We start from the raw sequence: 12,800 nt of genomic DNA on the forward strand, positions 1-12,800 counted from the left end.
TGGCCGCTGTGAATGATGCCGCCTTCCGCCGCCGCCGGCCGCAGCGCCTGCGTGCAAGGCCCGGAGCCGTTGTCCGCCCCGCCTCGGGGCCGCGCGGGGATTGGCGGGTTCGAAGCGCGGCTGCGCCTGGGCGGCACCGCCAGGAACTGCTCGGCGGTCGCTCTGGAAACTGCCGGCGGCACCGGGCCCGGAACGGCGGCACCAGGTGAGGAGCTCCGGGACCAGGTGAGGAGCTCCGGGACCAGGTGAGGAGCTCCGGGACCAGGTGAGGTGCCCAACAGCCGGCGGAGCTGGGAGCCGCGTCCCGGAGCACAAACGGCGCGGTCTCCGTCACGGCGCGCCCGCAGGTGTCTGCGCTGAGCACGCTGCGATGCGGAGCGCGGCGTGCAGCCGGTGTGCGCTGCGCTGCTCCGGATCTGGGCTGCAGGTCGCGGTGTGTCGCAGCCCCGGTGCCGCGATGCTGCTCCCTGCCGGCCGCACGCTGCGGTTCCTTTCGGCTTGGCGCGGGGCTGACGGGCCGGGCAGGGCCGGGCTGCGCCTCCCGTGTAAATGCCGGCTTTGTTGGAGCTGGAAACACATACAGTTTCTAATACTTGACCGGAGTTGTCATCCTTGTAACGCGGTCTTTGTGAAGCCTTTGTACACACGTTGCCGTGATTTCGAAGCGCTCTGTTGGCTCGTGGCAGCGTTCTGCTGCGCTGCTTCCATCCGTGGTTCCATAGACACAGGCGGTTCTACAGCCCTCAGGACGAATGGACTTTATGCCTTCAGTTACTTCCCTGCAAAGATTACACGAAACCTGTCTGAAACTTGAGCCAGCACCGTTGGGCCAGAAGACGCTTGTACCGGCCTTGCCGTAATGCTCTTGTTTGAGAGCTGCTTGCTGTTGGCTGTTGCTATTGTCCTGTTGCGCTTGAAATACAGCACAACTTCATGCTTGGAAGGTCAAAGTATTGTTTTACAGATGCTGATGGAGATCTCAGCACTTTCTTTACGTGCCGTCTCTGTCACTTGGCTTACACTGCTGTTTCCTTCTGTCCTTTTCTTTCTTTCGCTTTCTGAATTATTTAAAGGCCGTGGCACATCGGATCGTGCACAACAGCAGCACTGCACTAACACAGCAGGTGTTTCTTATGGGGAACTGTAAAGGAGATCAATGTGATTTGAAACTGAGCTCTGTCTCTTTGTCAGGGTGGAAATCTCTCCCTAGTTTGCTAGGGCTAGTTTTGCTGTCTGTTTTCCTCACTTCTTGCCACCAAATGGCAGCAGAACTGATCTTAGAGCCTGGTCAGAGATGAACCTGGTACGGCTGTTACCAGTCCCTGGAAGGAGGGAGCAGAAAGGCATCAGATGAAGGAAGGAACTGTTTGCTTTCATGTAGGCACTCAGTGGGAAGTCAGCCATGCAAATGATTGCATCAAAAATAGAAGGCTGTGTTGTTAGAGATCACAGCGTCAGGAGTGTGAAGTGTCGGAAGAGCAGAAGTAGGAAACCTGGTGAGAGCTGGACTGAGATGGTGTGACGTCGAGCAGATGGTTAATGGCAAGTTGCCTCTTAGTGCTTCACAAGTGTTCCTGTTCAGATAAGGGAACTTGTGTAAACCCTTATTAATAAGAAGGGGAAGCTTTTGTGCCGCTGAGTTATGGAGGAAAAACAAGATGTGATGTACCATGGGGCCTCTCGAAATCTTTAATTTCTTAGCTCTTTTTCTACAATTGTCCTGCTGGTACGCTGCTCACAATTCTGTTCCAGCCTGGCTGTGGCTGGGCAGTGTGCAGGATTGATGCATTGATGTGTTACAGTGGTTGGGTGCAGCTGTGGCAGAAGAGTCAGGTCTTAGTAACACATCTCAGGTTTTGCTGTTCTTCAAGGCGCAGAGAAGATGCTACTCCAGCATTTTGCATCAAAAATCTCATTGCATGTAGAATTAGTTCCTTGTTGCCTGACTAGTTTTATTATAGGGATATTAGTTATGTTACACTGCTGGCACTTTGTCTTCCTTTCGCATGTTGTCATGGTGGGGGCTTGCCTTACTGCAGGGTTTAGATGGCTGCTGTACATGACCTACTTGTGGTGTCCTTAGAGTTACAGTGTCCTTGTATGTCCTTGTGTTGGCTCCTTGCATGCTGGGCAGGTATTTAGGTGTTTCCAGAGAAATATTCTTTCATGATGGGATATTCTGTTCTGAGAGATGTTCTGTGAGGTGCTGAGAGCAGTGCCACCTCTGCATTGCTGGGCTTTGCTGTTTCTTATACCAAGGTATCAGTGCAATATGTGCAGTACTCGTGCATTGGCTGCTGCTCTGTGTTCCCATATCTGCTGTTATATGTGCTATATGTGCTGATGGTTCTGTTTGTTTCTGCCAGCAGCGTGTTCTCAGCCTGTAAGTTACTGTCCAGCCTGCATCATTACAAGATGCCTGAACCATTTCACTTTACAAACCTGTATTACTGCAGTGCCTAATAGGGCACTTCCTCACTTACTGTGGTTAATAGTTGGTGTGGAACCATGATGGTACTCTGACCAACACACCAGCAATGACTAGATGGTGGTTTCTCTCCCTCATGTATTGCATTGTTGTTCAAAGTGCCTGGCATTTCTTTCTGCTCTTAATGAGCGATCCTGTTAAAAGGAATGCATTTGTATTTCAGTCTGATTGTTGTGTTAGGCCAAAAAGGGCTGTAAGTGTAGGGAGAGTAAAGAGGGTTTGTTGTACATGAGAGGGCCTGGAAGAGCTAATCTTCCTCTACCTTGGCTTGGAGTGCACCATGTGGCGAGGTCAGTTGTGTTTAGGTAACCAAAGAATGTGTAAAAATGAGATCAAGCCTGTTTAGAAATAGGGCAGTAAATTAAGCGCCTCCACTGTGACGGTGTTTGTCATAATGCAGCAGTGTGCTGGCAGTTAGATAATCCATGTTGGACTCTGCTCTGGAGCTGTGTCCATGCTTTCATTTTCTGCTGGGGTCGCAGTGTGATCCTCGCTTTGCTGTGAACAAGCTTTTGTCTCAGACGTGCTTGATGCCTCTTGGTTTTTGTTTGGTTGGTTTTTAGTGTCTTGAGAGTTAGGAGGACCTTCTTGTTAGGATCTTTTTTAAGCTTATTACAAAATAAAATTGTGCACTAGTATAATTAATTATTCTTTAGTCTCGTAAAGCGATTGTAGATTTTTATGCAGAATTTGTTATTAATTTTTCCTTCTGTTATTTAATGTTTTCAGTAAAGCAGTTTTCCAGTCCTGATTCAGGCTGTCCTTGCTCTCAGTTATCTCTGGGGCTTTCTCCCTCAGCCATGCTGAGTTAAGGACGTGCACAAAAACCCTTTTTATCCTTTTCAGTAAATGTAGCACTAGGAACAGGCTGGGGGCAGGAGTGAAGAGTTGGGTCAGTTGGATCATTCAACATGAAGGTACTTGTGAGTGTCACAGCTCCTGCTGTTTTTTGTTTACTGTTTGACAAACAGCTTTTGTTACCTGTGTGGAAGTACTGCTGGTGATGCTGAAGCAATTAAGTCTTGGGCATTAATTGGCGAATGAGAGAGATGAAATAATTTTATAGATCAAGGCATCAAGGTTCCAAGTTTCCCTGTTGTAATCCTGTTCTTTTGGCTCATACAAGGTGGTTACCCGTGGGTCAGTCAGTTCTAGCAATGAAACACTTCTCTAGCATCTAGAATCTTTTGATTCTTCTGACGAGGAGCAGATGATTTCCTATGCAAAAAATAGCTTTGGGAACAGGAGAGGAAGCTTTGTGTGCTGCTTTCTGTTGGCATGCTGTAAGTGAGATCCTGGTGTTGTGCAGAGTGCGTTGGTAGGGTTCCTGTTTTGTTGAATGGGTGTCACGTGTGGCCCAAAGCTGATATAGTGCCCCTTTTCCACCTGCTTTGGGACTTTCTGCAGTAATCAGTGATGTGGCTTAGTTTCATGTGGTCTGATATTTGTCAGTCAACATGGCAGATAGATCTGGGGTGGAGGAGGAAGCATCTTGATCAAGCACATTAGATGCTGGTATTAATGTATTTACTTACTGCTTGTCTGGTAGTCTGATAGCATAGGCTGGGTCTTCCCCATGCACTGTGTAATGACAAGCTGTGCAGAGTCTGCTCTACCAGGCATGCTCCTAGTTACAAATCCCCATGGTCCCGCTCTGCCCTCTGGGTGCAGCCCACCTGTGTCTGACTGGGGCTGTGCTCAGTGATACACTGGAACGCTGCTTGTGTCGGGTCCTTGGTCCTTCTTCTGGAGCCTTGTGGTTCATTCCGAGGGTATCTGCTCTGTGTGTAAAGCCATCTGGAGGAAAGGTGATATCTCAGAGCTGGAATTGCTCCATATTTGCTGTTGACCGTGAATAAAACCTCAGAGTCACTTTGTCAGTATGGGGGGTTCTGTGTGGTGCCAGCTGATCAGCTGTTGAACTTGTGTTGTGCCAAGGTCTGGAGAAAACAGCTGCTTCCCAGCATGTCACACTGCTGTGTTAAGGACTGTTCAGAGGGGAATGGTTATTACTACACAAATGCTATTGGCTGTGCTGTTTTCTATGCAAATACAAGGTTAAATTTGAAGTAGAATTAATTAAGTTGGGGGGGGGGCTTATTTTATGCTTCTTTGTTAATAGGTGAATTTAAGAAATATCCCTGGACACCATTAAAGACTAAAATTGTGGTTTGTCTGGTTCCAGTTGTGGCTCAGTTCCTCTGGACTCACTGCTGGCATTTATATGTGGATTTACACTTTCGAGGTCTGGAGTCAAACTAACCTCTGTATTTCAGTAAGAGAAACATTGCTGTATTTTTTTGTTCCTTGGTCTGTCTTTGTCTTCACGTGGTACACAAAGCTCTGCTTTGTTTTCAGGTTACCCACTGCAAGATTCTTTTCCTGTTCTTTCACTTACGCTGTAGCTGCTCCCTGAAAGGAAATTCAGACTTAGTTCAGCATTGGAAAATTCTCCGTGATCTTGAAACAGCCACTCTCTGTAGCTGATTTTTGTGAGGAAATAGAATGCATGTGGTTGGTCTGCCTCGATTTGTACTTTCACCATGTCAGTTCTGAATCTCTCAGCCTTTGATGACATCATTTGGCAGATGCATCTGTAGCTCTGTGAAAAATAACAGATGGGCAGAGGAGGCCTTGGTTTGTTGCCTCCTTTAGGCAAGGCAGGATAAGCTGGGCTGGGTGCGTTCCGGTAGCCAGCCCACAGTGACTGGTCGGAATGTGGCTGCCAGGCAGCCCTGTGGCTGCTGATGAGCACAGTAATGAGTGTAGATCATCAGTCATCCGACAGCAAAAAAGGAAATATGGTCATGGGAGATGATGAGAGGAGGGAAGGAGACAAAGATGCTGCTGGGATCTTCTGATTTAAGGAGGTAGTGTCTGCAAGAGTGTTCATGGTTGTCTACCTCCTTAATTTGTAATTAATCACTGATTAATGTGCCTCTAGTTGGATGTGGGCCAGCTCGATGTGTCCACGTCAGCCACCTAAGGCAGCCACGTGCCATGCGGTCAGCAGGAGGGAGGCACAGGGCTTCCAGCAGCAGGGAGGTGGCACCCACTGGAGATGGCATAGAGGATGGACATGGAGCCCAATTAAATGAAATAGTTGAAATGTGATGCAAAGCATATTAGTAACTTCTGGTTCCCTTGTAGTGCTGAGCACCAGGACTGCTCTGAGGCGATGAGTGCAGGCAGGGCAACTTGCAGCTGGCTGCTTGCGGGAGTTGCCTGACTTGAGTTTGTGCAAACCTGTGCAGAGCAAAGACCTGTCACGTCATCTTCCCAGTGCGTGGGTTACAGTGGTATTTAAAAATGTATGTATCATGCTTTGTAATTGCTAAAGTATACCCACACCCACTTGTTGATGCCAAGTAACTCCGGTGTTGAGCATGGAAGGGCAAAGTAGTTGTTTGACTGGAAGAACACTGTGAATGGTCTGTTTGAAAGACGCTGTCAGAGAGGAGGGTGGTGAGAAGCATGAATATTCGTACTGGTGACTGATGAAACAGATGAGGAGACATTGCCTTCCTTGACAATTAACAATATAGAGATGGGTGAGTTCTGGTGACAACTTTAAGTCTGAGTTCTGTTCTTGTTTTGTGACATCTCTGCAAGCTCTTGATGAAATATGCATTTGTGAATTACACAACTGTATGTTTACTTGCAAAGGAAGGTAATATTAGTGCTAAGCAATAAATACATCAACTCCTCTACTAAAAATATATTTAAAAGTGGGTAAGCTTCTGAATAGTTTCTTTTTGGCAAATTGTTTTCCCTGCCAGCCTAAACAAATCTAACTTGTGAGCACTGGCTGCTGCAGTGCCTTTGAAGTGGAGCTCATACGGCAGCACTGCGGCACTTTGGAATGTGTAACCATGTAAAAAAATAAAAAGGCAAAACAAAAATATCCCTTTCTTTTGGGGAGAGGAAGGGAAAGGGAGTAGAGCTCAAACCTCTGCTGGCTTCTGTGCTCCTGCTGTTCAGAAGGGTGGTTTCCAGAATGGGCCTTTGCAAGTGGGATGGTGTCAGCCAGTTCTGGCAGCTGTTCACGTGTAAAGCAGTTTGGAATTGGTTTTAGGTTACACCTTTTATTTTGTACCTTTCATCCTTTATGCTTTTTGCATGGAACTTTATGAGGCCAAAAAATACTAACAGGGATAAATGACTTGAATTTTCCAACAGAGCAGAGCGTTGTTTTTTGTTAAGCTTTCTTGCTTGCTTACGGGAATTGCTGTGTATATATGAATGTTTTGGCTCTGGCTTTACGTTCTTGATTGACATTTCCTGCTTGGTTGGGGCAGTGTTATGCTTTTACATCAGCTACAAATGGTTGTGAGTTATTAACGGGATGTTATGAGACTTCAAGCAAAGCGTCTTGTGTTCCCTTTGCAGGAACGCAGCTGAATGGAGCTGAAAGGGCCACAGACGAAAGAACTTGAACGTGTTTCTGAAAGTTTAAGATGTGTCTGACAGTGACTTGCTTACCTTAGTAACAAAGAAGAGTATTTCAACAACAGCTTAGGATACCTGTATGCCAACTTATTAACCTACTAACTGGAATGGTGTTCTGACAACAGTTCTCCGTAGCAAACTGCTCGCCTTGCTACAACAGTAGTGTTTTCTCTACTGATAATGCAGCTCAATGGAGGAAAATAATGTTTTGATAAGCATGCGAGAAGACCAGTCTTTTCATGTGCGATACAGGTAAGATGATGAATTTTAGTTTGGATGAATAAGCACTGTTAATGTTAGAAAACTAACCATGTTTGCAGTAGTTTGGTGTCTCTGTTACTACTGAGACTGAAACAAAGCTGAATCGCTGCTTCCTTGCTTTCCTTCATTTCTGAAGTTTGAAAATTCACTTCCGCTATATAGTAGGTTAGATTGGATGATTCTAGAACTCTGTGTGGCTGCAGAACAGCGTACAAGTGTTTGTACTTCTGTTGTCTTTCTGCTTGGACTGTGAGAAAATGATGCAGCGTATGATCCCTGTGTGGTAATACCTGCTGTCTCTTCGTTTAGTTCTTGGGTTGCTTCTGCAAGCTTTGTCTGCTAACGTTTTCTGTACTTGTCCCATTATTGCTGCTGTGATGGGCACTGTCATCTAGAACACTGTTTTCCTTACCTATAATAGATTTGATTGAGTGATTAAAAACTGCTTTGATACTTTGAACTAAACAGTCATATAACTGCAAGTCAAGAGGATATGCCATTCACTTCTGAATGCTTTTATCCTTTTTCTTTTGGAATCCACTTTATCAATGTGAGATGAAATGCTGGCGTTCCACACTCCTCCTAATGAATTTGAACAACAGAAACATTGTGCAGTGCACTGTAATTGAGTGGCTGCTGCTGGGAAGGGTAAATCTTGCAGCTCATTCAACAGGATGGGACGCTGGAACAGTGGAATGATTGTTTGAGAAAGAAATGCAAAGCGTGGTTCTTGTGCGTTCCCCTGCCCTCTCCCCCAGTCAGCTTTCCTTTGGAGGCATTTTCCTCACTAACAGAAACACAGCACCACCCTTATTTGTGAGATAGCACATGCTGTGGCTTAAGATTAATTCACATGAACGTGAAGGTACTTGTAGTATCCACTCATAACAGCTTTCTGTCAGTGTTAGGTTGGTTGTCTTTCATAGAAGTACAGTATTAGTTCTGGTTTGCAGTGCACTCAGCGGGAGGAACTTATTTGTGGTCAATATGGAAAAAAATGGTAAATAAAATTTATTTTCAACTCTTCTCTCTTTCCTTGCTAAGATCTGTGTATATTGGTTTTGATAGTGGAAATCAGTAATGATTGAGCTTGGTATTTCTGCTGTGTTTGTGGTTGTTTGGATGCATCCAGCTGATGCCCCAGGTTGTTCCCAGACAACTGCAGCAGATCCTTGCTCTCTAACAAAAGCTGGGGCTGTTCAGGAATAGTAATAGGAATAGGATAGGGATGAGGAGCATCCTGCCATCTGTAGTGTAGGACTGTGGCATTAATGATTCTTTTCTCTCAGAAATTAAGAGAGGCAACAGGTGTTTTTGGTTTTGTGTCCCTGCATGGATCCTTGTGTTTCACAGCGTAGTTACAAGGTAACACTCCACCAAACAGCAAAAGTTTTCAGAAATCCTTTAAGTAGGAATTGAATGGAGTAAAACTAAATTAGCAGTGTTAAAAGACTCTAATATAATCAGTGTAATCTTGTTTTCTTCTTCTTGCTTGATTTCTTACCAGTTTTCCATTCTTTATTTTAAGATGCCAACAGATAAAGGATGGAAGAGTCCAAAGGGGAATAAAATGGGGAAGCCTGGATGGAGGCATATGCTCAGTGGTTGTATTTGTAGAAGGGTCAGGTTTCAAAAGAGAACATTAAGGTCAGAGAAGACCAAAAACCAAACCAAAGCATAAGGGAGCCAGGAAGATGAAGAGCTTGGAGGCAGAGATAAGGATGAGGTAGTTTTACAAATGAGAAATTATTCAGGAGATGCCAGCCTTTCAGGGAGCAGGTGGAGGCAGCTGTAAGCAGAATAATGCAGTATTTCCACAGCCATATCTGGAAGAAAGCTATCCTGTTCATCAGGAACAGTTTCATTACGAGTACCCAGATGAATGGGCCTTGTTTTCTTGTCTCTGTGAATTCAGTGCATCTTTTGTTTAGCCTTTCTGTGTTGAATAAGTAATTTGATTCAGCCCTTGGAACAGGGCAAGTAATTTCATATTCCGCTTCTAACTATTTAATGACTTCCTAAAACATTGATAACCTGGCTCTGTCTGGACTGCTGGCATGCTGTGTAACCATTAGCAGTTAGAACAGTCTCTGATGGGTTTCTGACTGTAGAACAGTTACGTGCATCTAAACATGTATGATTTTTCAGAGCAGTCTTCCAAAGTCTGTAAAAATATATATATTCATATATACACATTTTGTGGGTCCATTTTTGTACTCTATGGATAAACTTAGAAACCCTTTTGCTCCAAAGTGGTAGAATAACTTAATAATTCCATCGCTTTTCTGAAGTGTGAATAAAATATTGAGTAGAAGTGATTGTATTAAATGAAAATATTTTGTTTTATCTGTTCTTATCTTTTTATAGTGTATTTAGACTTCGAAAATGTGGAAGGCCAGTAGGAATGGATCCATATAGCTTCAATTTGTTGTACAGATTCCAACTAGCTTTGAAGCAACCTTCGTGGAGGTGTGCTCATGTAGTATTAATTGCTGACTTCTTTTTTACCCAAACAGTTTTTAATTCTTGTTCTCATTTACTTCCTATAATTCTGGTTGAATTGAAACAGCTGATACTCATCAGCTTATCTTTTCTGTATGGGGAAGAAAACACAACACCGAAACCGAAAACAAACCATGTATTTCATGTGTGTAAGTGTTACTAAATCAGGATTGCAGAGTCATAAGATTGTTTCACATTATTCCTTGACAAAACGGTAACGCTGCCTTGCCATCTGGCAGTCTCTGGAATGATGTGAAATTTCTTGAGTGCAGAGAATACCAGAAAAATCCCTGGTCCACAGCATTCTTAAATTGCAAATAAACCCATGATTTTTTATGGTCTAAGTCAATTTTTACATCTGGAGTCTGGTGCAGCATGTTGACTCTTTTTTTTTCTTGCCATATAGGCATTTTAATGAAAGTTCTACTGCAATTCTTTCAAGCTAAAAATGAGAGGAAATGAACACGGTTGTATAATGTTCTAACATTTTGCACTGGGGAGCACCATATTTTCTAGCCATCACTTTAATTAGGCATGTCAGTTAACATGAGGTGCCCGGAGAGAACCTCTTTGGATAGGATTAAGATTACCCAATGATGTGTTTTAAATCTTAAACCTTCAGTTGCTGATGGTGTAACATGCTGTGCTTAATCATTTCTGCCTTTTTCTGTCTTACATTCAACACCTGCACAATGTAATAAAAAGCAAGCTGTGTGCTCTAGCAATAGGAGTGCTTTAGCTTCTCTGAGAAGCTTCCAAACTTACCATCATCACATGTGTTATGGATATCCAACCTGAGAAGTCGTACCTGGGAAGAACTTCATGCTTCAGTTACCATTTGCTATTTGCATCATTACTGACTACCGAGCAGACAGTATTTTCAATTGCAAAAGTTAAACATGTCTGTCATCTCACTGTGCTTAAGTTGTGGAATGTCAAAGACCAGCAGGTATGGTACTATTTTGTGCTAGTAGCTTATTTTACTTACGATCCAGATTCTTCTGGTTCTCTTGGAAAGTCAGTAGGTTTGTCACAAATGCTTTCTTCTTACTCAGGTTTCTGCAGAGTGTTGTATAAACTATTTCCTTTCTGATTTAGAAAAGTAACCGTAAAAACTGCAGGTAAACTAAATATTCTGTTGCTGTGTCTTGTAGAAACAGCTGTCTTGTAGTGCTGCTGCTAATACAGCTGTTGGAAAAGCAAACATTTGGAATTGTTACTGATCTTGCTTATGAAGGAAAGTAGGCGTATGTTTTGAACTAGATTTCTAGAATATCAATTCTTACAACCAGGTAGATATTTTTATTTGATATTATTTGATAACAAAGATACATTAAATTATGCAGAACGTTCTGTTTTGGACTGCAGTGCCGAACAGCTGACACATGGTCCCTCTAGAAGAAAAGCTTAAAACTGCACAAATTGACAAGGCCACCATTTTTTGGCAGTATTAGCAAACACTTTTTGAACTATTAGAGAATGTCTCTTACTACATTTCTTCTCAAAAAAATCTAAAAGTAGAATGGTGGCATTTTTGTAAGCTTTGTTAAAATGTGGATGTTCTGAAAAAGCTGGAGAATACTTCAGGACTATGATCCTCAAGCCGCCTTCCTCCTTACCTCTGCCTCCCTGCCTCCCTCTTATCTCAGAATTGCAAAGTAGGAAATTTTACTGTATGGTTGTTAACGCTTCATGAAATTTTAGCTTTTTACCTGTTGTATGCCTGAATTTGCAATAGTGGAAGTGCATATGAATATTTTTTGGCAGCCACTGTTCTCTCTCAGAGTTCCTTTATTCTTGGTTCAAAATGTAATCCAGATTCACCGATATCTTCGTTACTGCTCGCAGTATTTTATACCTGCATAATTACATAGTTATTTACTAATAATAATCCAACATATTCCAGTGCCTTCTGGACTTAACAGCTTTTCATTAAAGTAACAGGAATAGACAGACATTTTGTTAATTAAGTCTATTTTTTTTCCCCTACACTGAGAATTCTCCTCTAGTGGCGCTATAGGAAATAAAGTACAAAGTAGCAGTGAATTACATAAGAAAGACCTTTAGAAGTAGTTGGAACTACATGATCCTTGAGGTTCCTTCCAACCCAGGTCATTCTGTGATTCTGTGGTGGCCTTTGACACACGAGAGCATGTGGACTTTGAAGATGTTTGTTTTTAATAATGCATTTTGTAGGTAACTACATTAGCTTCCTACCAGCAAAATTGACTTTTTGGGGGACACAGAGTTGGAAGGGAGAAAACAATTGCTGTTAGCCTGCTATAAATACTGCCACATCCATTTGTACCTATGTCTCACCATTACAGTGTTCAAGTCTTTGATTATTCTGCACTTGTAAGCCTATTAGTAAAAAGCTAGGAGTATATTATTACATTTGTCAAAATCAGTATTTGGTAGTAGTCACTTGAGTTTTAGTTCATTGTTCTGAAGTTATCTAGATGGTGAATACTCAGCATTTTAGGATCCCACAGATTATGTATATGAACAAAGCAGTATTTGGATTTCTTCCTCAAGACATAAGAATAAAAACAGTTGAAGCTTTTTGTTCCATCACTGTGTTTGCATATCACTACTCAAGTGCCAAGTTGTGTTTCAGGCTTAGCTTGTGTTATGTTAGTGTATTATGGTTGTTGTTTGTACTGTGCTGACTTCATGTCCTAAACAAATGGAGATTACCCTCTGAGTAAAATGCACCTTTTCAGAACTCAGGATTATTGGACAAAATACTGCACGCAGAGTGACAGGTATCTCTTCTGACTTAACCTGTGCAGGATGGAGGCTTCTTGCCTGGAGCTGGCTTTGGAGGGTGAGCGCCTGTGTAAAGCAGGAGATTGCCGAGCTGGTGTGTCTTTCTTCGAAGCAGCTGTTCAGGTTGGAACTGAAGACTTAAAAACACTCAGTGCTATTTACAGCCAGCTTGGCAATGCCTATTTCTACTTGCATGAATATGCAAAGGCCTTGGAATACCATCACCATGATTTAACTCTTGCAAGGTAATCTTGTGTCTTTAACCCTGTTCTTCATTTCATCCTGTTCTTGTAGAGGTGAGCAGCTGGCTGTTGGTCTGCCTACCAAAACA

The 12,800-nt window shown here is 43.2% G+C and overlaps 1 protein-coding gene across 8 annotated transcripts in view; it reads left to right on the top strand.

Moving 5' to 3' along the window:
* Positions 1-12,800, top strand: part of GPSM2 (G protein signaling modulator 2) — a 23,699-nt gene continuing 10,899 nt past the window's right edge. Inside the window, exons 1-4 of one of the 8 annotated variants that reach the window (XM_085511048.1) lie at positions 112-265; positions 6,878-7,189; positions 10,406-10,649; positions 12,493-12,714. In XM_085511048.1, the coding sequence (XP_085367174.1) occupies positions 10,600-10,649; positions 12,493-12,714 (272 nt within the window). In that variant the 5' untranslated portion in view covers positions 112-265; positions 6,878-7,189; positions 10,406-10,599. Of the gene's footprint in view, positions 266-4,678; positions 4,764-6,877; positions 7,190-10,405; positions 10,650-12,492; positions 12,715-12,800 lie in introns of those variants that run through there. The other 7 variants (XM_015869392.2, XM_015869391.2, XM_015869393.2 and 4 more) reach the window with 7 other exon arrangements.

Source organism: Coturnix japonica, chromosome 11 (assembly GCF_054131305.1).
Source record: "Coturnix japonica strain WE chromosome 11, WE-NBRP24, whole genome shotgun sequence".
Taxonomy (NCBI): Eukaryota; Metazoa; Chordata; class Aves; order Galliformes; family Phasianidae; genus Coturnix; species Coturnix japonica.